The 21,399-nt window shown below is 45.4% G+C and overlaps 8 protein-coding genes and 1 long non-coding RNA gene across 11 annotated transcripts; 2 read left to right on the plus strand and 7 right to left on the minus strand.

Moving 5' to 3' along the window:
* Positions 1-56: 56 nt before the first annotated feature.
* LOC145706860 (uncharacterized) lies at positions 57-3,732 on the minus strand (the record flags this gene model as incomplete). The annotated part of the gene is made up of 3 exons (XM_081784314.1): positions 3,603-3,732; positions 3,330-3,560; positions 57-3,286 (listed from the first exon to the last, which is right to left on the minus strand). Coding segments are annotated over exons 1-3 (3,555 nt in total), but the record flags the coding sequence as incomplete, so codon positions are not given.
* Positions 3,733-3,934: 202 nt separating this feature from the next.
* LOC145707605 (CWF19-like protein 2 homolog) lies at positions 3,935-5,935 on the minus strand. Its single transcript, XM_081785160.1, has 5 exons — positions 5,689-5,935; positions 5,367-5,606; positions 5,174-5,323; positions 4,906-5,128; positions 3,935-4,214 (listed from the first exon to the last, which is right to left on the minus strand). Exons 3-5 carry the CDS (start codon positions 5,219-5,221, stop codon positions 3,982-3,984), a joined length of 504 nt encoding a protein of 167 aa, XP_081641286.1. The 5' UTR covers positions 5,222-5,323; positions 5,367-5,606; positions 5,689-5,935; the 3' UTR covers positions 3,935-3,981.
* On the plus strand, positions 4,076-4,878 carry LOC145709995 (uncharacterized). The gene is made up of 2 exons (XR_014134985.1): positions 4,076-4,696; positions 4,739-4,878. It is a non-coding gene; the product is annotated as an uncharacterized LOC145709995 (long non-coding RNA).
* Positions 5,936-6,741: 806 nt separating the features above from the next.
* On the minus strand, positions 6,742-8,706 carry LOC145706613 (ATP-dependent RNA helicase DDX55-like). The gene is given in 7 exon segments (XM_081784034.1): positions 6,742-6,882; positions 6,924-7,316; positions 7,653-7,867; positions 7,870-8,082; positions 8,126-8,337; positions 8,383-8,566; positions 8,604-8,706. Coding segments are annotated over 7 exon segments (1,272 nt in total). The 5' UTR covers positions 8,619-8,706; the 3' UTR covers positions 6,742-6,842.
* Positions 8,707-8,745: 39 nt separating this feature from the next.
* LOC145707671 (heparan sulfate 2-O-sulfotransferase hst-2-like) lies at positions 8,746-10,389 on the minus strand. 3 transcript variants are annotated; one of them, XM_081785229.1, is made up of 6 exons: positions 10,250-10,389; positions 10,031-10,208; positions 9,805-9,988; positions 9,601-9,763; positions 9,170-9,337; positions 8,746-9,007 (listed from the first exon to the last, which is right to left on the minus strand). In XM_081785229.1, the coding sequence occupies exons 3-5, from the start codon at positions 9,927-9,929 to the stop codon at positions 9,284-9,286; spliced, it is 342 nt and encodes a 113-aa protein (XP_081641355.1). In that variant the 5' UTR covers positions 9,930-9,988; positions 10,031-10,208; positions 10,250-10,389; the 3' UTR covers positions 8,746-9,007; positions 9,170-9,283. The 3 variants fall into 3 exon arrangements, with proteins under 3 accessions (XP_081641355.1, XP_081641354.1, XP_081641353.1); XM_081785228.1 differs by having other exon boundaries at positions 9,096-9,337; XM_081785227.1 differs by having other exon boundaries at positions 9,052-9,337.
* A 159-nt stretch (positions 10,390-10,548) lies between these two features.
* On the minus strand, positions 10,549-12,845 carry LOC145706864 (lysine-specific histone demethylase 2-like). Its single transcript, XM_081784317.1, is given in 8 exon segments — positions 10,549-10,632; positions 10,674-10,790; positions 10,793-10,826; positions 10,867-11,133; positions 11,135-11,529; positions 11,601-11,830; positions 11,873-11,933; positions 11,976-12,845. Coding segments are annotated over 8 exon segments (1,527 nt in total). The 5' UTR covers positions 12,315-12,845.
* A 40-nt stretch (positions 12,846-12,885) lies between these two features.
* LOC145708607 (uncharacterized) lies at positions 12,886-13,820 on the plus strand. The gene is made up of 3 exons (XM_081786296.1): positions 12,886-13,161; positions 13,212-13,446; positions 13,490-13,820. Exons 1-3 carry the CDS (start codon positions 13,060-13,062, stop codon positions 13,669-13,671), a joined length of 519 nt encoding a protein of 172 aa, XP_081642422.1. The 5' UTR covers positions 12,886-13,059; the 3' UTR covers positions 13,672-13,820.
* A 1,772-nt stretch (positions 13,821-15,592) lies between these two features.
* LOC145707820 (sodium-independent sulfate anion transporter-like) lies at positions 15,593-17,070 on the minus strand. Its single transcript, XM_081785399.1, has 6 exons — positions 16,826-17,070; positions 16,625-16,781; positions 16,439-16,581; positions 16,240-16,388; positions 16,023-16,192; positions 15,593-15,976 (listed from the first exon to the last, which is right to left on the minus strand). Exons 1-5 carry the CDS (start codon positions 16,962-16,964, stop codon positions 16,124-16,126), a joined length of 657 nt encoding a protein of 218 aa, XP_081641525.1. The 5' UTR covers positions 16,965-17,070; the 3' UTR covers positions 15,593-15,976; positions 16,023-16,123.
* A 70-nt stretch (positions 17,071-17,140) lies between these two features.
* Positions 17,141-18,835, minus strand: LOC145708158 (sodium-independent sulfate anion transporter-like). Its single transcript, XM_081785802.1, has 7 exons — positions 18,720-18,835; positions 18,471-18,673; positions 18,273-18,377; positions 18,149-18,215; positions 17,763-17,886; positions 17,598-17,719; positions 17,141-17,518 (listed from the first exon to the last, which is right to left on the minus strand). Exons 2-7 carry the CDS (start codon positions 18,483-18,485, stop codon positions 17,514-17,516), a joined length of 438 nt encoding a protein of 145 aa, XP_081641928.1. The 5' UTR covers positions 18,486-18,673; positions 18,720-18,835; the 3' UTR covers positions 17,141-17,513.
* Positions 18,836-21,399: the final 2,564 nt, after the last annotated feature.

The following is a 21,399-nucleotide window of genomic DNA, read 5'->3' on the forward strand; positions in this document are numbered from 1 at the left end:
GACTCGTCAGACTAAGGTAAAGTTAGAGTTCTTTTTTCAAGATTTCAAATCGTTACCGATGTGTCAACGTCTTCTTCAACCTCATCATCCTCGCTCGAGTCCAAGAAGCTAGAAGGATCAACATCTTGTGGCATCGCTGGAGGTGATAAATTCTTGCTGCACGTCGGTTGATTCTCCGCTTCGTCATGCCCCTTTCCTGTCGGTTTCGCACTCTTTTCTTTGGTTGCATTCTTTTGAATTTGCTTCATCTTTCCGACTCCTCTAATTGGACTGTCATTATCAAATGCAGAAGACAAGTCCGTAATCTCGCTCAAGGCATCTCTTCCTGGACAACGAGCAATGGTGTTATCCACAGCTGGCGTAAGAATCGTCGGCTTTGAAGCGCTTTTCTTAGGCGTTATATTTTCCTTCTCGTGGTTGCTCCTTTTCGCTGCTTGAACTTTAGCGCTTGCTTCGCCCTGCGCGTCCTTTTCAGGAGTCTGAAGCTTTCTCTTGTTTGAGGTGGGAAACGTAGATTCGCGAACGTCCTCTCTGTCAATTGGCGCGGGTGGGGACTGATCATGTTCAGGCGATAGTGCTTGTTGATCCTCCGCAGATTCATCGAGCAGAACTTGCGGCGACCAGTTATGAGCTGACTCCTGCTCTTCTCGTGGCTGCGAGCGTTCCTGACTTTGCGATTCCGAAGATTTAGATTTCGAAGGTCCCGGTTTTTCTTTTGCAGGCTCTGCATCTGGAATGTCTGAACCTCCTGATGTGTCAACGTCTTCTTCCTCCGAATACTGGTCGGGTACATCGCGAAGAACAGTGAATTCAAAGTCTTTCAAAGCCGATTCGACGATGACTGGTAGCAGTATAGACAGGTTGACTCGGCTGTTGACGGAGCATTTCACACCGTTGAAGCAAATGATAGTATCTCCAGCACGAAGACCAGCTTTATCTGCTAACGACCCCGGGACAACCTTGCTGATGTAGATTCCTGCTTCGCTATATTCTTTGAGCCTGAATCCAATTGTACCCTTAATGTTCTTCACATCTTTGATGACGATTGTTTTCTCATCATATTCTTCTCGCGTATCCCTTGTCTCCACGGACGAAGTGATGCTTCTCGGAGGCTTTCGAGCTGCAGAAGGAATAATTTTTGGATGTTTTTTCTTCATCGAAATCGGCTTCTTTTTTGATTTAGATGGCGATGGTGACTTCTCTGGTGATCGTAATTTGGTGAGCTTCGACATGCTAGCTGTTGGCGATCTATTTCTTCTCCGAGGACGACTTTGCGGTCGACGAACTTCCTCATCCTCGCTCGAGTTCAAGAAGCTAGAAAGATCAGCATCTGGTGGCATCGCTGGAGGTGTTAGATTCTTGCTGCACGTTGGTTCGTCATACCTCAGTTTCGCACTCTTTTCTTTGGTTGCTTTCTTTTGACTTTGTTTCATCTTTCCGACGCCTCTAATTGGACTGTCATTATCAAATGCAGAAGACAAGTCCGAAATCTCGCTCAGGGCATCTCTTCCTGGACGACGAGCAATGGTGGTATCCACAGCTGGCTTAAGAATCGTCGGCTTTGACGCGCTTTTCTTAGGCGTTATATTTTCCTTCTCGTGCTTGCTCCTTTTCGCTGCGTGATCTTTCGCGCTTGCTTCGCCCTGCGCGTCCTTTTCAGGAGTCTGAAGCTTTCTCTTGTTTGAGGTGGGAAACGTAGATTCGCGAACGTCCTCTCTGTCAATTGGCGCGGGTGGGGATTGATCATGTTCAGGCGATAGTGCTTGTCGATCCTCCGCAGATTCATCGAACAAAGCTTGCTGCGACCAGTTATGAGCTGACTCCTGCTCTTCTCGTGGCTGCGAGCGTTCCTGACTTTGCGATTTGGAAGATTTAGACTTCGAAGGTCCCGGTTTTTCTTTTGTAGGCTTTTCCGCTACTGGAAGACGCTTTTTGAAACGGCTTGATGATCCTGGAACGGGCTCCGAAAAATTCACATTGGGTACTTTTGGCTCCCAAGAAGTCGCAATTTCAAGTTCTCGATTCAAGGGATCGCTCGAATCTCGTGCTCGGTTTCTTCTTGAAATAAAAGCCCTCGCGAATTCCAGACGTCTACTAATACCGCCAACTTGTAATTTTCGAAGGGCTCTAGCCAAAGATTTATTCAACTCGTCGCGCGTTGGTTTTGCTCTAGACCGCGGCATTTTTCTGTAAACTCTTTTTTGAGAAAAATTCGCATTCGGTACTTTTGGCTCCCAAGAAGTCGCATTTTCGAGTTCTCGATTCAAGGGATCGCTCGAATCTCGTGCTCGGTTTCTTCTTGAAATAAAAGCTCTCGCGACTTCCAGACGTCGACTAATTCCGCCAGCTTGTGCTTTGCGACAGGCTTTAGCCACCGATTCTTTGACCTCATCACGCGTTGGTTTTGCTCTAGATCTTGGCATTTTTCTGTTAACTCGTTTTTGCTGATAAGCCTGATCTGCTTGCTTGTTAATTTGCTTTATTTCAGCATTCCTCGTCGGCGATTTGAGCTTCGCAAAGTAATCGTCATCTAAATCCTCGTCGAAAGTCTTCTGTGTCGCTGAGGCTTGCTCCAAAGTTGGAGAAGTGGGAGGCGTAAAATATTTTTCGTTGGTCCCTTGTGACTCTTGTTGAGGTTGAATTTGAGTTGCCGATGTTGACTCATGTCGAGCTTGAGTTGCTTGTGCTGACTGTTGTGAGTCGAGAACAAGCGCTGTGTGGTTTAAAAGATCGTTCACTTGCTGAGTCTGGTTCATCCCTTCTTGCGACTTTTCTTCTTGAGACTCTTCGGCGCATAAGTTCAGCACATCGTGAGTCCTTCTTTTTCTCACGTCAGTCTCTCTTAGCGTCTCTCCAGAAACCTGTGACCAGGCATCTTTTGATTCGACCTTTTTTGATCTCCGTGTCGTATCTCCCGAGGACGCCATGGTTATCTCCGGGGACTCCATCGGTTCTTCCTGATTTTCATTGAAGAGTCTTCGACGAAGCTTTCTCGGGGGCTGTGGAGGTGAAGCGGGTGCTGATTGATCAGTCTTACTGGGCGTTTTCGGTCGACTCTTTTCAGGCGTTTTGTAGACGGAGGAGCCTTGAGAAGAGTTGGCTTCTTCTTCGTCTTGCTGGGAAATCTGCGCAGTGTCCATTGGCTGCAGCTCATCATCGAAAAGTTCTCCGCTGACGGAGAGGGAGATCTCTGGATCCGAAGGCACCTCATCATTGAGTAGTTCACCACTGACTGATACGGAAATTCCTTCCAGGGGATCGTCGCTTATCGAGTGCGTGGCTTTTGCTAAACAGAAGGTAAGGATTTAGTAAAAGAGTCAATAACTTACGAGATGGTTTGACAGCTTTGGTTTGCTTCTTTCCTGCTCTTGGTGTTTGCTCTGTGCGATTTTTATCTGAAGAAGCATCAGTAGTGCTTTGAGAAAACTCAGCAGCTCGCTCCATCATCTCATATCGGCTCAGTTGAGAAAGTTGAGTTTCCTGAGTTTCCCAGCCATCGGTGCTCTCCTGAGATTGGAGAATCTCCTTTGCAGATCTTGTCTTTCGTTGCGGACTCGGCGCTATAATTCGAGTTTATTTTCAATATTTATTTGATCGCTTACTTGGTTGGTCGGGATCAAGATCTGAGGCCAGCTTCGAGTTGGATGATTTGTTAGAAGTCTTCTCCGGCGATTTGAAGTGGGGTGAAGGCTTCATTTTCAATCCGATAGCGCACTGTCTGAAGAAAAAAATATGGGATCCTTTCTCTTCTCTTTTCGTAAAGAGGTCTGCCCTCAAATGCCGACGGCCGAGCAGCAAAAAGAAAGAAAAGAAACGATTCTCGAAAAATGAGAATATTCAAATGATGCTCCGACTCGCCTTAATCGCAGTCTCTCGATCAGATAAAAAATGATCGTTTAGACATGGACGAATCAAAAAGTAGAAAGAAAGAATTTCATTCGACATGTTTTTGGACATTCAATTTGGCAGTAATCGGTTTTTTTAAAAAGAAGGACTCGTTGCTTGAAACTCCTTGAGGCTCTTTTCCATTTGCTCCGCGCGGAATATCACTTCCGCTTCTTCATCCAACGCCGGTTTTCGCCATTTTAAAGGAGATATGTCCGCCAGTCCGCCTGCATCTTGAAACGCTTTCTGGAAGTACAGTGGCGCCATTTCAGCCTCTTCCATGTCGATTGGAACGAATTCCGTGACAAAATGCGGGAAACCCTTCGTCGCTAGAGAGAGCAGTTAGCAAGGAACTAATCGACACTGGAACTCGTAAAAAGAAACGTACATAAAATCATTGTAAATGATAAAAACTCGCAATCACGAAACTCCCCTCGTCATTAAAAATGCTCAAAAAGAAAAAATGAAAATTTCGATAAAACTCTTACTGGATAAAACAGATCGAGCGAAAGACTCCCTGGTCGCCCAGGTCCTCCCGGTCCAGCTGGTCCACCAGGACAGACTGGAATAGCTGGACAAGATGGGCATCCTGGTAGCGATGGTGCACGGGGAGAACGAGAAGTAAAAGGAGCGACGGGGCTTCGTGGACTGCTTGGTAGAAGAGGAGAACGAGGATTCCCAGGGCTTCAAGGAATCCCAGGCGACACAGGTCCACCGGGACCTCCTGGCTTGGAGGGTGAGCGAGGAGAACCCGGCGTGCCTGGCGACATGGGTCCTAGAGGACCTAGTAGAGGTGACCCTGGACCACGAGGTAAGGCATTTTATCAAAGCTTGAGATAGATCAAATTTGAAGGATTCAATGGAGATCATCGTAAGCCAGGAAAAACTGGTGCCCCTGGTCCTGATGTCTCATCAGGTCCACCTGGCAATCCTGGACTACCTGGACTGAATTTGCAATCCCGTAGCGAACCGACGCTCATTGTCAATGAATAAAACGTCGCCTGTCAATAAAATTAATACCTGTAGAGATAAAAACTGGCTCTGTATCGTTCTTTGCTTTGAAATACCCAGTAAGCATTCTTCGCAGGTTGAGGATCTCGCGTGCGACATCCTCATCGCATGACGGCGGATTTGGATAGTGTTCTTTTGTAACGATGATGCAGTGCCCTTCTGCCATCGGTTCGGAGCCTGTAACAGCTAGGTACACGTGTTGGCCAACCCAGCAAATTGAGTCGCGGAGTTTCTAAGAATACGTCAATTTTTGCTTTCAACTGCGTTCACTCTCTACCTTATTCGAATAGCAAAACCGACAGTTTTCGAGGCTTCTATGAATCATCCTGTTCTTTGCTCGTTCACGGTCTTCATCTGCATGAGGCGTCTCTTTTTCCCTCTTGCCTTTGTGCCGTCGAAGAGTTCTTCTTCAGCGCCATATCCGAAGCTAAAAATACCTTGAAGACATGGAAGACAATCATGAAACTAACCCATTCCTCCATCGTCATTCTTTTCATCACGAAGAAGAGCAGAAATATCAGATTCGCGTTTCTGGTTACTTGGACGGATTCGACCACGGGCATCGTATTTTTGAACGACGATTGTCTTTTCATCTGTTAATTCGTCGATTACTTTTTGAATTTTCGCAGCTTTTTCTTTGTTGCCTTTGAGATCGGCACGCATCAGCTTTCCAGTGAGTTTGTTTCTGATTTCTTTGATTTCAGCAGCAGCTAAATATTAGATAGATTATACAGTATAAATTATATAGTATAATTTATACAGTATAATTATACTCCAATAAGAGTGACTTACATTTGCCCTCATGCTTGGATCTTTTCTTAGGCCTACTTTCAGGCTCAACTTCTGCCTCTCACTCCGCCCACATCGCTTCCAACTCGTCTTCATAGCTAATCTCCTGCTTCCTCTTTTCTGGTTTTCTTTGTTTCTCCATCATCTCTTCCTCGGTCGGAGGCATTCCAGTGCCACCATCTTTGAAGTAAGGGTTAGTTTAACTCTCGGACGATTTCATGAAATCGCCCATAAAATCCGACATTTTTCTAAAATCAGAGTGATGTTTATTTTTGGAATAATGTTTGTCTTTGGAACTTGTTTATTTCACAGGTTTATTTGGAATAATAAATAACTAGAAAAGAATTCGTCTTTAAACTAAGAGAAGCTGCTGTAAGATGGTGAGTAATTGCATAGCGTGTCCATTGCATAAAATAGGTTCTTTTTTGAGAGACTAGTTGGCAAGTTCTTCCACAAGTTAGGTATACATGCGAGATGAGGATCTTGCTTTTCGCAGTATTTACCGACAACAGCGAAGAAATAGAAGGGGTTCTCCCGAAGGAATCGCTCAGGGTTGTTGGCATCAATGTAGATCTCGGCCAAAGCATTGTGGGTGGCGGGTTCTTGGCAGTCTTCAGCTATTCGCGACTCTCGCCACGTGAGAAGGAGCTAGGACAACCATGATGAGGCTCTTGATCACATCTGGCTCGCAGTCGACATCCAAAAGCCCACCAATGACCTGAGGGAGTCGAGATGGGTTAACTTTCTGGACGTAGATCTCGATGTGTTTCTGGAGATTATTTCTGTAAAGATGGAGAGCCGAGTCGTGGACGAAGTCGAATCGATCGCAGACGATTATCAAAGGAAGTTGGTCCCACATTTTCTGCTCTTTCAAGACGTTCTTGACTTTTTCAGGCTCGTAGCAGTTCGATTCTCGGCAGATTCGCTCGACTTCCCCTGTCCTCAAACTCTTTAAAAATCGCCTTGAAGTGGTTCCATAAGTTCTGCTCCATCGGATCGGCGATTGATTGGCTTTTCCCAGGCGATTGAGGAGTAAGTTTCCGAATTGCTCTCGTCGCCGAGAATCGAGAACGGCGTTTTCTTTCATGATTTTGACGAGAATTATCAAGAAACAAATCGAAGAGATTATGTTTCGCCAGCAGTAGAGCATCTGCTCTTCAGTTGCTCGTTCTATCAGCGCTTGGATGATCGGCAGCCCTAGAAATTGCTCTTTTTTAAGTCGAAAGACGGTCAATTACCTCGAAAAGCATTTCGCAAGTCTAGCTTTGGAATTTGATTTCTTTGAGTAGGGACAGATGTAGGGACAAACAAAGCTCGGGAACGCCCTCTGCGCGTATTCAAAGTTCCTCTTGTCCTTCAACTGGATCTCCCTGACCTTCTCCAGTTCCAAAATCTCGAAATCTTCTATTAACTCGACCATGTCGCCGACTTTTTGGTTGAGTTTGATGAGCTCGAGGTAGTTTTGCTCGTGCTCCGACGGAGTCACCAAGACCAGGTTTTCTCCGCTTTTTCCAGCGCGAGCGGTTCTGCCAGCGCGGTGGACGAAGTTTGGAGCAAAGGTTGGAGGATCGAACTGGATGACGTAGTCCACGCAGCCGGAAATATCGACGCCGCGGCAGAGCAGATCCGTCGTAACTGTTACAATTCGCTACATTCAGAAATCATCAGAGAGTTAACATTATTGATTAACGGTTAGTGATGCTCAGGGCTCGGGAGCCTGTGTGGAAACCTGAGTCAGGGTTTTATACAGATGCACGTTAGTTTTTGGACAGCTCTATCAGCACCCTGACTCAGGGTTCCGCTTGTTAGATACCCTTTATTTTGACCCCTCTGGCGGGTAAACTGTAGCAGATGACAGTGAACAACTGTATATCGACGAAAAGAACAGCGTCTAAAGCAGCTTTTGCTACCATTTTGGTCAGCGAAATCACGTCACGTGACCTCAAAGAAAATAACTTTGTAGCGAGTTTCCTAGAACAGCTCCGCCAGATCTGTCGGTAAATTCCTCGATCGCTTTCGACCTCAATTTCTGGTTCTTCTTTCCGTGGCACTTGATCACTGGAAAGTTGACCAGCTGCCTCAAAGCTTGGTGGAAATAGTCGACCTGGAGAAAATAAACGACGCTCTTCGACTTTCGCCGCTTTTTCAACAACGAAACGAGATAACTGAGTTTGTGGCGCGGCTCGACGACTGAGAAGAGCAGTTTGAGTTCTTGAGGCGTGGACAGGTTCTCTCGCGCTTTTCTTTGGCCGAGACGGAGTGGGGATGACGCAGACCAGCCTTTTTCAGACGGAGGACGTTTTCGTTCAGCGTCGCGGAGAAAAGACCGGTTCGCCGCTGCTTTGGAAGATTTGACGAAATGAAATTGATCGCTTTTTCGAAACCAATGTCCAAAATCTTAAAAAAGGCTTTGTTAATTCGCAGGAAAGGGTTCAAAAACCTGGTCCGCTTCGTCGATAATCAACATCTCCACAGTCTTCAGCTTCGCCTTGAGCACACGTTTAATCAAATCGTCCATTCTTCCCGGAGTCGCGATGATCACATTTGGAGTCGACTTTTCCAGCATTTCCATGTCTTCCTGGATCTTTGTTACTCCGCCGATGCAGGTCATCGCTGTGTACTTTTCAAGAACATCGAGAAATCGCAGCAAAACTAGAAAATATCCGATAAACGAATAAACCAGCATTAGGATAGTACCTGTATGAGTTTGATTGGCGCGCTCTCTGGTCGGAGAAATGACGATGAAGGAGATCTTGTCCTTTGCCCCGGAAGAGATCATTTTGTGCAGCGCGGGCAAAAGGAAGGCCAGCGTCTTTCCAGAGCCAGTGACAGCTTCGCACATCTCATCTTTGTTTTGCAAAAAGATTGGGATCGTGTACTCCTAAGAAGATTTTCTTCTGGTGCTAGAATTTTCTTACTTGAACTGTTGTCATGAACTCAGACTTGTCAACGTCTGCTAGGATGAAGGGGCGGCTTCAGATCCGAAAATCGCTTGCTCGACAATGTACTACTGCTCATTCTTGAAAATGACAATACTTTAGCTTTGAATCAATACGAAGAGTTTACTGTTTCGCTTGAAAAAAATGGCTGTGATAGAAATAGCTTAGGCGGTGTTTGAAGTGAGATAGTGAAAAAAATTCAATTATTCCTTGAAAATTGGAGTGAAGAAAAGTATCAGTAGTGAAGTATGTTGCACTATATGAGGCAAACAGCAGTCTAAAACACTCAAACGAGAAGATGAAATTTGTTGCCGTCGACGAAGCCAACATCGGATTGCCATTGGCGGAGATTTTCGCTGTGATCCCGGGCACGCGTAAGTCCTCTGAATTTTGTTTAAGCTTTTAAAAAAGAGAACGTCTTTTTCACCTAGGTTTATTGTTGGTAAGGTTGTCTCCTCGTCGTCTACACACTTTTATGTTTGACTCGCCCAGCTCTTTCTCGAGATATTTGCCGAGGATTTTGAACGTCTCTTCGTGAAAATTACCTTGAAGACTGCGGGAATTTCGTTCTCCAGGACTTCAACAAATTCTATCAGATTTTCGGTCTTTCCCACGAGAAAATAGTGTTCGAGGACGTTTTGCTTCGATCTATCAAGAGCCTACTGGCTTCCGGGCTCCCAGCATGCTGCAACTTGGCCGCAGAAATAAGGAATCTAAAGATGAATGTCAGCGATTACAAGCTTGCATTATCAGAAACAAGAGCATCTTCAGATGAGGCAAAGCTGTGGTCGGGCTCGCCCTTGACCCCCTCCTATCCGGGCGGCACACTTTCGTGTCTCCTATAAGAGTCTTCACAATTTTAGATCGAGAATCGCGTTCATTGGGGCAATTTTCAGACCCTTACGCCATCATACAGAGAGGTTCTAAGAGATCTACATGAATGCGGGTGACATCTGAGGACCCTGATTCGAGTTACCTGAATCCACATTTTCTGAATCGAGCAGTCTTTGCTTGACTCTTTCTTCGCGCATTCGTTGAAGGTCGTCGTATCGCCGTTCTTACTCCTCAGAAGTCCTTTTCGGAAGTTATCACCATATCGGAGAAAGTAGTAGTTCGAGACCAGTCGGTCAAATGGGTTCCTTAATATTTTAAGACAAATTCTATTGAAAGGCGCTCTTACCGAACCAAATTGATCCAGAAGACATTTGGGACGTTGAAGAAGGCGAAATGACCATGATAAAAGGCAGGAGTAATGCCCCAAGTCGTCATATTTTGTCGAAGGAGCATTTGATCCTGGAGGGACATGATTGCGGGATTCTGTCTCGGCACGGTTGTATTAACATGGATGACGTAGATTGAGTTTTCTAATGCGTTTTAAAGATAAGAGGCGGGAAAGAAGTGCTTACCTCTGGTTAGGTCGTAGAGAAGATGGGTAAAGGCAGTGGAGGCAGTTTTTGGAACGCGGTTGTAAACAACGATTGGGTTTTCTAGCGACGAGACGAATTCTTCATGAAGAACACCTGGTGATTCTTGATGTTGGAAAAGGAGAGACGATCTTTGAGGCTTCTGGCAGTTGAAGATTTACTAAAAAATATGTAGAAACAGGGGTCGGGAAAGGAGCTTACCTATGCAAGTCGATTATAAGAAGAAACCAGCGCTAGAAGGAAAAGAATCAGTCCTGAAACATGACAAAATCGGGCCATTTCAATCCTTTTTCTTTTTTTCTCTGTCAGTTCATCTGAAAATTGAAGTTTTCGAATTCCTGAACCAATATTTTGAGCATTCATTCAATTATAAGAAAATATATTAAAGATATTGCAGCAAAAAAAAAAGAACAATGAAGGCAGTGAGAAAAAGGTAAAGCTTTGGAAGAAGAAAAAACATGTGAATATGAAAAAAAGGAAACAAGATTTTTCTTAAGAGGTTACATGGTTGGAATTGGCTCGGATTTTCGTCGTTCGATTTTCTTTGAAGGCGGTTTTTGGTTGATTGACTCGCTCTTTCGCTTCTTAGAGAACGATGAGGGAAGAAAAGGGATGATTTCTTTACCTGGGGATGAAGAGAAGTTTGATCGAAAATCGAGTCGCCGGAGAATTTCGAATCAGGGTTGAGTTTCTTGTGTTCTAGCTTGAAAATTCTCGCTGCTTCGCGAACTCCGGATAAGTAGGGACTGTCACTCCTGTCACTGTATGTGGGAAATACCTATCAAACATTTTTTATAGAGAGATGCGCTTTAACGTACCGATTGGTGGCTTCTCCAGCGAAAAATAATCGATCCGAAGCTGGTTCCGCCATTTTGTCGTAGTCTTTTCCGGTTGAACCGAGTTTGATAAATGAATAACTCATATGGGAGTATTCTTCTTTTCCCCAGCGTGTAATGTGGAAGCTCAGGGGCTCTGGGCTCGTGATTTCTATGAAGATTTCTTTTTTAAGAGTCACAAAATGGCGACAATTCAAGTAAAAAGGAGCTTGTTTATTGACCCTTGCTTTGAAGCGTCGCAATCGCACTAGAAACGAGCTGTTTATCACTCATCGAATGATAAATATCAGACGAAGCTCCAGCTGCGATCGAATTGAGAGTAAAATGATCACTCTCAGGCGATGGAATATCGAAGAACACATTAAAAATCCCCGACGTATCGTGTTCATCATCAGCGTCGACGCCTGAGTCGGAGCCAGAAACGCTGATGGAGCCAAAGAAATCAGCGCCTCCGATCTTGTAACTCCACCATTTTGAATCGAAGCGGAGGAGACATTTTTCTATCAGGCCGGCACCGATGTTTTCTACAGCGCGCCATTTTCGCGGAGATAAGTCGGTGGTGAAATTGATGGTTTTCCTTTTCATGAGGGCGAGTGGGATTGACACGACGCATCTTTGAAATGGATACAGAAGTCTTATTTCAAGCTATTTTACAAAATTGGTCAGCCACTTGCGGCTTCAAGATCTATTATTTATCTGTATCCGATCCTATCCGCCTCAATTTTCTCCCCATGAGTCGTCTCGAGCAGTTTCATTTCTGTTTTTGAGTATCTTTCCGCGCTTTGGCAGACGTATTCTTTGTGAGCGAGGTTAATCGCGTCGATGAGTGGAATGTCCTTTTTCTTGTCTAATCTCCAGTCGGATAAAATGTCCAAAATCGTGTGGAAATGATGCTCCATTCTCAAGTCTGGTCCACGCGCAATCGATTTGGATTTGACAAAAAGGTCTCATTGGCTTCCGAGGATGTGGACATCGTGGTAGATTTGACGACTCATGGTGATGATAGGGTTGTTTTGGCGGCCGTTGATGACCATTGCTCCTGCAGCTACCTAAAAATGGACGATAAGTGAGCTTTTTTCACTCAAACGAACCTTAGGTGCCCAAACATGAACTCGTCCTCCTATTCTCTTCCTCGCCCCTAGAATCTTCTTATTGAATCCAAAGTTATGAAGCTGTCTGGCTGTAGAAATTCCTGATGGTCCAGCTCCAATTACAACAGTCGTTTCTCGTTTCTCCAGCGGAATGTTTTTGAGAACCAACGGCCTGGGTATGTCCTCAAAGATGCCAAAGTTGATAATGCCCTTTATCGTAAGAAATTTTATAACAAGATTGAATAGTTCTGGCAGAGCGGCGCGAATGTATCCTCTTACAATCGCATTTTGCATGCAGCTCTCTGGAGTAACCAAAATCGTCAGAGAAATAGACCACATCGAAACGACCAGATTTCTCACCGCTAGAATAATCTCTGCGCGGCGGGTGGAAAGGTTTGGTAGTGCGCCACTTCATCTGGTTCGAAGGAATCGGGCTTGAGCGTCAAAGCAGCTGGGTTGCCACCGGGCTGGTAAAACGGACGACGATTGCGAAGACTGAAACAGCTGTTTTTTGAGTTGGTATTTCTTGGCTTGCGAGAGGGGAAGAAACGGTTGCGGTAGATTTTTCGAGGAGTCTTTTTCTTTGGAGTTCTTTTCTCGTCGTTGTTGTCGATTAGCTCGCGATCCCCTCCATTTCAGCCCTGAAGAAGTCATTCACCAGATTAGCCACGCTCATCTTAGCCGCTCATCAGACAAATGGCCGATTGGGCCTTATTCTAAAGATCGCTTCAGTTAGCTTGCTACAGTAATTTCACATTTAATCGAGTGCAGATCAAAAATAATCAGTGAAGAAAACCCCTTCTTTTTATTTCTTGTTTTCTACTTCTCTGTTTTCTTCCTTTTTCATCCCTTTCCCACCGCTTTCGCCTTTTCTCTTTTTCTCGCCTTTGAAATCTCCGCGCACGCTGATTGGTCCGCGCGCGGAGCGAAATATTTTAATCACCGAGATTTTTGAAATTCTTGAATGGAGGTCGATTCTAGCGCTTGGAATGCAGAACTAGAAAAGGGAGAAGACGAAAATGTGGAAAAGAGAGGAGAGAATTATTCTGAAGAATAATTGAGCCGGCGAAAAGCGCGAAAACAAATGCCAGATCTGGAAGAATTCGGCGAAGATGAAGATGACGACGAGTGGGAAGTTGTTCAGGCAACGCACTGCCATTTGGAACTTCCCGACTGCCCTGTCAAGGTACAGTAATGAACTGATCCTTCTAGCCGTCTATAATTGATAAATTTTAGCTTTCCGAAGCAGAGAAAATCCGCGTGGTCGGGCTGGACTCGGAAGAGCCCTTCATCCAAGTCAACAACATTTTCTTCAAAGGAAACTACGAAAAGACGCTGAAGACAACGATCTTCTTCGACGGCAACAGCGAGGCGCAGAGCATGGTTGGCCAGGAAATCGGGAAAACCGAAAGAAAACTGCTGATGAAGGAAGTCCACTTGATCAAGAGACGCGACTCCCTCCACGAAGCAGGTTTGAGTCATTTTGAAATTTTTAATAAAGTTATTTTCGGAAGACCGCGAAAAACGAGGCCGATTCCGAAATAACGACAGTCCGCCGCCCTTCCTCGAAAAAGAGTCTTCTTCGCGGGCGATAATTCCAAACTCAGACTCGGAGTCGGAGCATGACTCGGATGAAGACTCCCTTATCGAGATTTCTGACGGTTCTGAAGAAGAAGCGGAAATGAACGAAGAATGAACTTTTTTGCGAACTTAATAAGTGGAGTCTTTTCAAAGTTCAGTGATAGCAGTTCTGATTAAAATATTCAAAGAGTTCTCTTCTGCTTCTAAATTACTCATAAACCAAGCTTACAAGTCTCAGACTCAATTCATGTTTCTGCAAATAAAACAAAAGTCAATTTTCGTTATGCTGGCTGCTTGCACTTCGGAAACTCGCTGTTTCGGCCTGTCCAGGGGCAGCTTGCTCTCCCATTTGCGTGTTCGTCTAGCATTGCTCGCATCACGTCAAACATGAAGTTGCAGAAGTCATCGTCGACGCGGCGGTTGAAGACGGATTGCTTCATAAAAAGATATGGCCAGACGCAGGTCATTTCTTGCTCTTGCTCTAGAACGAATTTGAGACCTTGCAAGTTCGTTTAAAGTACCTTCGAATGAAAACTCCGCTGATTCGGTTATACTCCCACAAGTTTATGTTCAAGAAGTCGTAAATGTCCTTGTTGAATTTCTCGTAGAGGCGAATGATGTAGAAGGTGAGGTCGAAGGCTCTTTTGCCGTGTAGTGGAATTGCCATCAGTTTCCGATACATCACTTCAGTATCGACAGGATTAGCGCCCCGGCTAATTGCACACCAAAGCCCAGCGCTCCGCAAATCCACTCAACCCCCGCTGCGTATATAGAACACCCAGCGTACCCTTATCAATCTAGTACTGTCACCTCCGGTACCCCTTCTCTTTGGTGCCAAGCCATCTAGTAGCGCCCTTAGACTCCCAAACCCTTTATAAACTGCACTCATCACTGTTTCAAACATTCATTATTCACTTTCTGCAATAAATTGCCTTTTACAAGTCGCCGAGCTTGTTCTTTGTCAAACCCAGTGGTAATTCCACTACAGCCGAATTCTGAGTTGTCATAGTCAATCAGCAGCAGTCTTTCCTCCCTTGAGCGTCGCGGATGAAAACGTTTCCGTCGTGAGCGTCGTTGTGGAACCAAACGGTGGGCGAAATGGTGCTCCACTGGACATCATACATGAAGTTGTCTGCTGCCCGACTCCCTCCTCGACCCATTTCTTTTCGAAATCATAGAAGAAAATAAATTTTTATCAAGCCTTGGCGGGATCAGTAGCTGTTTCGTAGTGCGATCTGATCGCTCTCGTGTTCATTTTGGCTTCATTTTCAAAAATAAATAATAGTAACTCTCAATTATTACTTTTAATACATGTCAACTATGCTTCAGATATTTTGCCTTTCTTTAGATCCCAAGCGAAAACAAGCGTTTTCTTATTAACGACCTCATCGCACTGATGAAGCGGACAAGGACACTCTCCTCGGGAATATTTCTCGAAAGGATTTCTCCGGTAAAGTTATGTGTTCTTGTCAATCGAACACACAATTGATCGCAGCGCGAAGCAGTTTGTTTCTTGTTGATTCCTTGGCTTGCTGAACTTAGCTTGAACATCATGGCGTGCTGATCAAGGGTAAATTCTGCGACTTGAATAATAGAGTGATGAAGAAACTTGTCGTTTTGGTCAGGGAGGACGATTTCGTCTTTGATTATCAAAGAAAATGCCAAAAGAATCCGTTAAAAGACGACTTGAATTCGAGCCCTACCCGGTCAAGAAGGAACAAGAAGAAAGTGCCGCTGCCGTTGAATTCGAAATCGAGTGGAATATTGCAGCAGAAGATCTCGTCGTCTTTCACGACATGGGAACTCAAACTTCGCCCAAAAAGTCGACAAACGAAAGCGAAAATAACGCAAAATAGAAGAAGAAAAATCAACGAAGACGAAAATTAAGCAACAAAAAAATGATGATCAAATCGAAAACTGGCGAACGGCACTCTTGCAGCGCTTAGCCACTGAACTAGTTAACGGTATTCTTATCTGATTTTTTTTACTGCTTTCTTTTAATTAACAGTAATTAATCGAAACGAGAGAAATATTTTTGCAATCGTTGTTTATTTTTATAGACTACTAGAAATTAATAAAAGCTAGAGCGCCTTCTGCAGCTACAGTAGAGTCGCCTTCAAAAGGGAAATTGAAAGAGGCAGCTTCGATGGAATGCAAAACATCGTTTTTCATTCAAGTTTGACAGAAAGGCAATATTTAAAATTGAACAAGTTCGGAGCAAGTGAACTCGCAAAGGCGCTTATTTACTCTTTTGAGATGTGGATGTTGGTGGCAGAACCAGCCAGACTGGCAGCCTTGCTGTTTACGGCGAGCAATTTGCTGGAAGCTGTTACGGAAGCATGCGCGCTGTTTGCTCGATACTGTGGCAGCTCGTCGTTCACTTCGACCTCGAATTTCTTGAGCATTTCGGCCAGCACGTCCTGAATCAAATACTCGTTATTTTCTTGAGCGAGGAAAAGAACGTACGTTGCAGTTGACGATTCTGAACTTGATTTCCTTCTCTTCCATTTTGTTGGCGATCTTGGCGATGGAGCGGGCGGCGGAGGAGTCGCCCATGTAGACGCCGTTCAAGTCGAGCGCGACTGCGTTGATTTCCTCCTCTTCTTTAAAAGCAAGTTGACTCGATCCAAAAGAGTCTGAATTTTAAAATTGAGCCTGCTTTGTTCATCGAGCGAGTTCATACCTCGCAAACGGGGAAGGCGATTCCGTGAGCGATCTTGATCGTGAAGCTCTTGTTTGCTCCGCTGACGACGGTGATTTGGGGGCTGTTCTGAGAGTAGAGAAGCATCGCGATGTGCAGGAAGATTCCAACGACGATGCCGATTCGGAAATCTTGAGAAAGCAGAATTTGAATCTGAATTCACGGCAAAGACGATTCTTACCGACGCAGGAGAGGGCGAAAGTGGCAATCATCGGGATCGACTCAATTTTCGAAAGCGTCCAGACCTGCTTGATCGCGTCAAAGTCGAACATAGAACCGACGGCGGCCATGATCACCGCTGCTAGCGCTGCAGTAGGAATCCATCTACAAAGAAACTCTTTGTTCTGCATTTTCGCTGTGAAATCACCTGAAGTATTCGGCGAGAAGGACGGCAGAGATCATGACAACAACGGCGGTGATGAGGTTTCCAGCCTGAGTGGCAGCGTTCGACTCGAAGTTGAGACTTGATCTTGAAAAGCAGCCGGAAACCGGCATCGAAGAAACCAAGGAAGACATCACACCGCCTTGGAAATGGTCATTCGCAAGCTTTTGATTTCGGTTTTGTTACCTGTTCCGATCGCCAAAAAGTCGTTTCGTGCGTTGACTTGATAGTTGCCACGCTCGGCGAGCGACTTGCCAATCCCAATCGACTGAAGAATCGCTACAAATGGCACGATGATGATTCCGGATCCAAGCGTCGTTAGCATGTCAACGATGCCGGCGGACTCGCCATTCTCAAGCTCGATATTTGTGTCGGGAAAGGCGATTGGGGGCAAAGTGATGGCAGAAATGGTTGTTGGAGTGATGCAATCTTATGCGGACTGTTTCTTTGGTTCTGCTACTAGAAACTAGACTAGTTTCTGAAATAGCCTCGTTCCTTTTGCGTTCGGGTCGGTTATGTTCAAATCGATGGGCTCGTCAGCGAAGGGGCAGTTGTTTCCAGAAGAATAAAGAATGAAAGAAGTGATGGCGAGCACAAAGGCGTTTCGAAGAGTAGCAACGATCCAAAGAACTTTTCTCAAGATCCTCACAAGCGCGGAGTCGCCCTCTTTCGGATCTGCGAAGTGAATTCGGAGATGTTTCAAGGCGAGGAGAGTAGCGAGCGTGCTCAGTCCAATAATTGCGTCGTAGTATTTCGACTCTCCAAGGCGCATGACCATGGCGACCATTTTCTGGTAGAAAGGTCCAGGAAGGCCAGAGAGACCAAACACTCGCTCGAGAAGAGAAAAGGGGATGATGATCGAGGCAGCTGGAAATTACGCTTTCGCAAAATCTGGCGATGAAATCAAGGAAGACTACTTTTGAAAGTGATTATTGAAAGCGCATTCCTGAAATAAAACCAACGAGAACAGGATTTGAAATGTAGTTGACGACAGCGCCCAGATCGAAAATTCCGAGAAGAAGAATGATCGCTCCGGAGCAGAAACAGAGCAAGTTCGCCAATCTCGGGTCCGATTCAGATCTGAAAAGCGCCGTTTTCGAAGTCTCAAGGGAAGGATTGTTACGTGACGCCAGCCATCGGAATCCACGTTTCTGGTCGCATGCAGTACTGCGCCGTCAACATCGAAGTCAGGGACTGGGGACCGACGGCGAGATCTTTCGAGCTGCCCATGAATGTGTAGACGATGGCTGAAGAGAGAAGCTAATATTTTTGTTGCTTGTTGTGGAAATGAAGCGATCCAAAGTTCATGGAAAGTGGAAATCAACAAGAAAACACCCCTAATTTCCATAAATAGAAATAGCTTGACCCGCAGGTCCTTTGTGGCTGCTAAGTGCATTTACTCTCCTCTTGTGGTCGACAAATATTTGTTTTCGCTTCTTACGAAATGAACTAATGAAATTCATAAAAGCACCGATCTGGCAGTGTAAAAGCCTGCTTTAGCCTCTTTTCCTGAAACGTAGGAAGTGTAAAGTCCATATTCTGTCGGCAACTTCGCCAAACTAGCGTATGCGAGACCCTTAATTTTCAAGTTAAGTTTGTTTCTGCCGTTCTGAAGGTCGCGCTGCGGTCTTACCTGTGGCACGACAGTCAGAGCTACAGTGAGACCAGCAATAATGTCGCGAGAAAGATATTCTTTTGGCTGGTATCGAGGAGCCCAAGTGAAAATTGGAAAGTAGGGCTAAAGCAGTATTTGTTAGTTTTTCTTCGTAACAAGTAATCTTTTTTATTAATGTTAATTGATAATTTCGTCATTAATCGAAAGCGTAAAAACCTTTATTCTCTCCATAGTGCGTTCTCTGAAGCGCGCGGTGCAAGTTGTGGGGTCCTGAACTGAGGAGCTCTGTCCAAAATCCGCTTTATTTGTATTTAGCTTGAAAGTAAAGAAACTATAAGAACCCTCGTGTTTTTTCGCAGTGTGCGATTTCTGACTTGTCGACTTTCTCGCTCGCGTCAATGCGACCGCAGCGGAGAAGGCTATTATGAGCCCTCGTTAAAATTTTTCATAATCTACCCTTACAACCTTTATTTTGACTCTTTTGGGCGGAGACGCTTTGCTGACTTCGTGTGACTTTTTTCGGCGAAGATTAATTTCACCGCAGCCGCTTTTCGCTGACGAGTAAAGAACTCTTCTTCCCGTCGTGAGAGGTTTTCTTGCGACTATTCCCGAGTAGGAGCTTCTGTCAGACAGCAGTCTCCCAGCTCGTGTTTGTTTTACGCAGCGCAACATCTGAGCGACAGGAAGCACGAGAGCTATGTATGTCCTTTGCTCTGAAATCACTCTTCAATCATCCATTCTGACTTGATATTTGAGCACTTTCGCGGAGTCGTTGATTTTTAGTGCTCGCAGGAAGAGGAGAATCGACTTTCTCTTACATAAGCTTTGCGCCGTTTCTGTTCAGAAATGACCCAAAAAGCGCGTAAAACTTCATTTACAAATATTAATCGTGGCTTGATACTATCAAGCCTCTTTCGAAACGTCTCTAGAACTCGACTCTTCTTGCAAGTTTTCTTTTACGATCTGGCAAAACAGACAAAAGGGCGGAAAATGGCAAACGGGCGACCAACTCGGAACCGACTGCGAAGCTATGAGCAAGTGATCGGCCGCGACGGACATCCTATCACTCCGCGCTGCATTTACTTCGCAACGCGCTGCAACACCTTCGGTAAGTTTGAAATCTTTGAGGATCAGGAAATGAATGTTGAAAGGTCGCTGGGCTCTCAATTGGTGGAAAATCGATCGCAAGATGGAACAAAAAGCTGCGGAGCGAGCGCGCTTCCCTTCCCGAGGAGGTAATTTTTACTCACTTTTTCACTGATAAGAGCGTTGAAATTTAGCCTGGCGTCGGCACGGAGCCGCAGCGGGAACAATTTCCGGGGGACGAAGATGGGTCCCTTCAACTCGACTTCTGGGCGGATAGAAGCCGCTTTCTTTTTGAAACTTGCTTTTTTGGATTATTTATTTTTTTCTGACTTTGGTCTAATAAAAGCCGGGATAACTGAAAGTTCGGAGTTTATTAAATTGAAGTGGCTGAGGTGGAATTGCTTGAAAGTGGAATAAGTAGCAGTGTAGTTGAAATTCTAATTGAATTCTAGTTGCTCGATGATCTCGCGATTGGCGATGGAAGGGCGGTTGCGCACCCGCCGCTCCAATTCACCTGCAAATTTTGAGTTTGAGAGAGTTTGAGTTTTTGAGGGAAATGAAACCTGTTCGACTCCAGAGAGAGGAGGAAGCGGCGAAGAGAAGATCTGCTTCGATCGCTAGTTGTAGCTCGATTTGGGAAATTCTCACGGAGTTCACGAGCATCTAAAGAAGATGAGTTGACTTTTAAAGCAGTTGTTACCTCGCAGTCAGGAAAAGTTGAAGCCAGAAAGCTTCTAAGAGCGGCGACGGTCAGAACTCGCAAACCCTTCGACCGGAGAAAGTTCTTGATAAAAATGATAGAATCGAGCAAAAGTGTTAATTTTACCTCTATGTCGCTTGTAGAAGCACTTTTGTCTTCCTGATAGATGTAGACTGTATTCGCCGTGCTCCCTCTCGCTCTCGCCAGTTTCAAGAGCTCTTCGGCGATCGGGTGATAATTGTCGTCTTTTCGGAACAAGCGCAGACTCTTGCACCATTCCACCCTCTTCTGCTCGGCAGTGTGCAAGTCCTTGCAGTTTTGAGACCACTCTTCTTCGCCGAATTTCCACTCGACGGCGAAAAAGGCTCCTTCGGCAAAAGCAGCGGCGATTTCGACGATGTGGTGGGGCACCTGCGTGTGGAAAACGAGCTCTGCGATCAAACTTCCCAGGCTGGGATGCTCCAAAGCCTCGCCCAAGTCAAAACTCAAGTTGGGAAAAAATAACGCAGCGCAAGTGGCTTCCGGGGAAGGAAAGAAGCTCTTTTGAGAAAGAGTGTTATTAGTAGTACTGTCAGCCAAAAAGTGCTGCAAGTCTGCAAGTTGCTCCGACGATTCTTCTTTCGGGTAAAACTCGATTTCAGTTGAGACTGGATTTTCCTCGTTTAGGCAAAATTGACTTGGTGGCAGTTGAAGGAGGTTTTCTAGGTTGCGAAGTCGCTCCAAACGGTTTCCCTTTTTTGGTTCAGAGTTTTCTCCTTCGCCGAAATAAATAGCATTTTTGAACCATTCCTTGCAGAAATTCATCTTTTGCGAGAAGACCGCGTCGATTTTCTTGCATTCGTTCTCCCTTTCCAAAGATGGCAGGACCGATATCAGCGCGCTCACTTGCTGAATTTACAGTCACAAAAAGTTTCATTCGATCATTGATTTACCTTCAAATTGACGAGTCCTGGTAAACTGACGATGGTCTCTTCTCCGCGAGAAAAGTCCTGTTCGGAGGCGAAATCGCTCCACTTGTCGGAAATGGCGGAAGGGAGGACGAGTGTCCTGTTGAGTTTAATCGAGAGCAAGATGCTCTCGCGCAGTCCACGCAGCTGACCGAGGAATCCAAAGCCGAGGCTCGGCAGGAGGAAGTTCTTTTCCCGCAGCGCGAACTTCGGCGGCTGGTTGAAATCAAGGAAGAGTTTCACGCGCGGACACGTTCGCGAACTCGGCTCCTCCGAGTAATTGAGCGCGGCGCTCTCTGTGATGAAAATGATTTGAGTGACGACCAGTTTGGCCAGAATGTAGATGAGTGTGACGATTCCCACTGCTCGCACACTCTTCCTGGCCATCCGCTTCGCCCAGACCTCGCTCGTC

The sequence above is a fragment of the Oikopleura dioica genome, chromosome XSR (genome assembly GCF_907165135.1).
Source record: "Oikopleura dioica chromosome XSR, OKI2018_I68_1.0, whole genome shotgun sequence".
NCBI lineage: Eukaryota > Metazoa > Chordata > Appendicularia > Copelata > Oikopleuridae > Oikopleura > Oikopleura dioica.

Bases quoted from the DNA above. Each gene is read 5' to 3' on its own strand.
- LOC145707605 (XM_081785160.1), bottom strand. From the start codon at position 5,221: ATGATTCATAGAAGCCTCGAAAACTGTCGGTTTTGCTATTCGAATAAG. The intron at 5,129-5,173 runs GTAGAGAGTGAA...ACGTATTCTTAG, and splicing joins GGTTTTGCTATTCGAATAAG to AAACTCCGCGACTCAATTTG. The intron at 4,215-4,905 runs GTATTAATTTTA...TGCTCTCTCTAG, and splicing joins GCCAGTTTTTATCTCTACAG to CGACGAAGGGTTTCCCGCAT.
- LOC145707671 (XM_081785229.1), bottom strand. From the start codon at position 9,929: ATGTCCCTCCAGGATCAAATGCTCCTTCGACAAAATATGACGACTTGG. The intron at 9,764-9,804 runs GTAAGAGCGCCT...TAAAATATTAAG, and splicing joins TTCTGGATCAATTTGGTTCG to GAACCCATTTGACCGACTGG. The intron at 9,338-9,600 runs GTAACTCGAATC...ATTCATCTTTAG, and splicing joins TTCAGAAAATGTGGATTCAG to ATTCCTTATTTCTGCGGCCA.
- LOC145708607 (XM_081786296.1), top strand. From the start codon at position 13,060: ATGCCAGATCTGGAAGAATTCGGCGAAGATGAAGATGACGACGAGTGG. The intron at 13,162-13,211 runs GTACAGTAATGA...GATAAATTTTAG, and splicing joins TTCCCGACTGCCCTGTCAAG to CTTTCCGAAGCAGAGAAAAT. The intron at 13,447-13,489 runs GTTTGAGTCATT...TATTTTCGGAAG, and splicing joins CGACTCCCTCCACGAAGCAG to ACCGCGAAAAACGAGGCCGA.
- LOC145707820 (XM_081785399.1), bottom strand. From the start codon at position 16,964: ATGCTAACGACGCTTGGATCCGGAATCATCATCGTGCCATTTGTAGCG. The intron at 16,782-16,825 runs GTAACAAAACCG...ACCATTTCCAAG, and splicing joins CTTTTTGGCGATCGGAACAG to GCGGTGTGATGTCTTCCTTG. The intron at 16,582-16,624 runs GTGATTTCACAG...GTTTCTTTGTAG, and splicing joins CTTCTCGCCGAATACTTCAG to ATGGATTCCTACTGCAGCGC.
- LOC145708158 (XM_081785802.1), bottom strand. The intron at 18,216-18,272 runs GTAAGACCGCAG...TTGAAAATTAAG, and splicing joins CTCTGACTGTCGTGCCACAG to GGTCTCGCATACGCTAGTTT. The intron at 17,720-17,762 runs GTAACAATCCTT...GGCGCTTTTCAG, and splicing joins ATTCCGATGGCTGGCGTCAC to ATCTGAATCGGACCCGAGAT.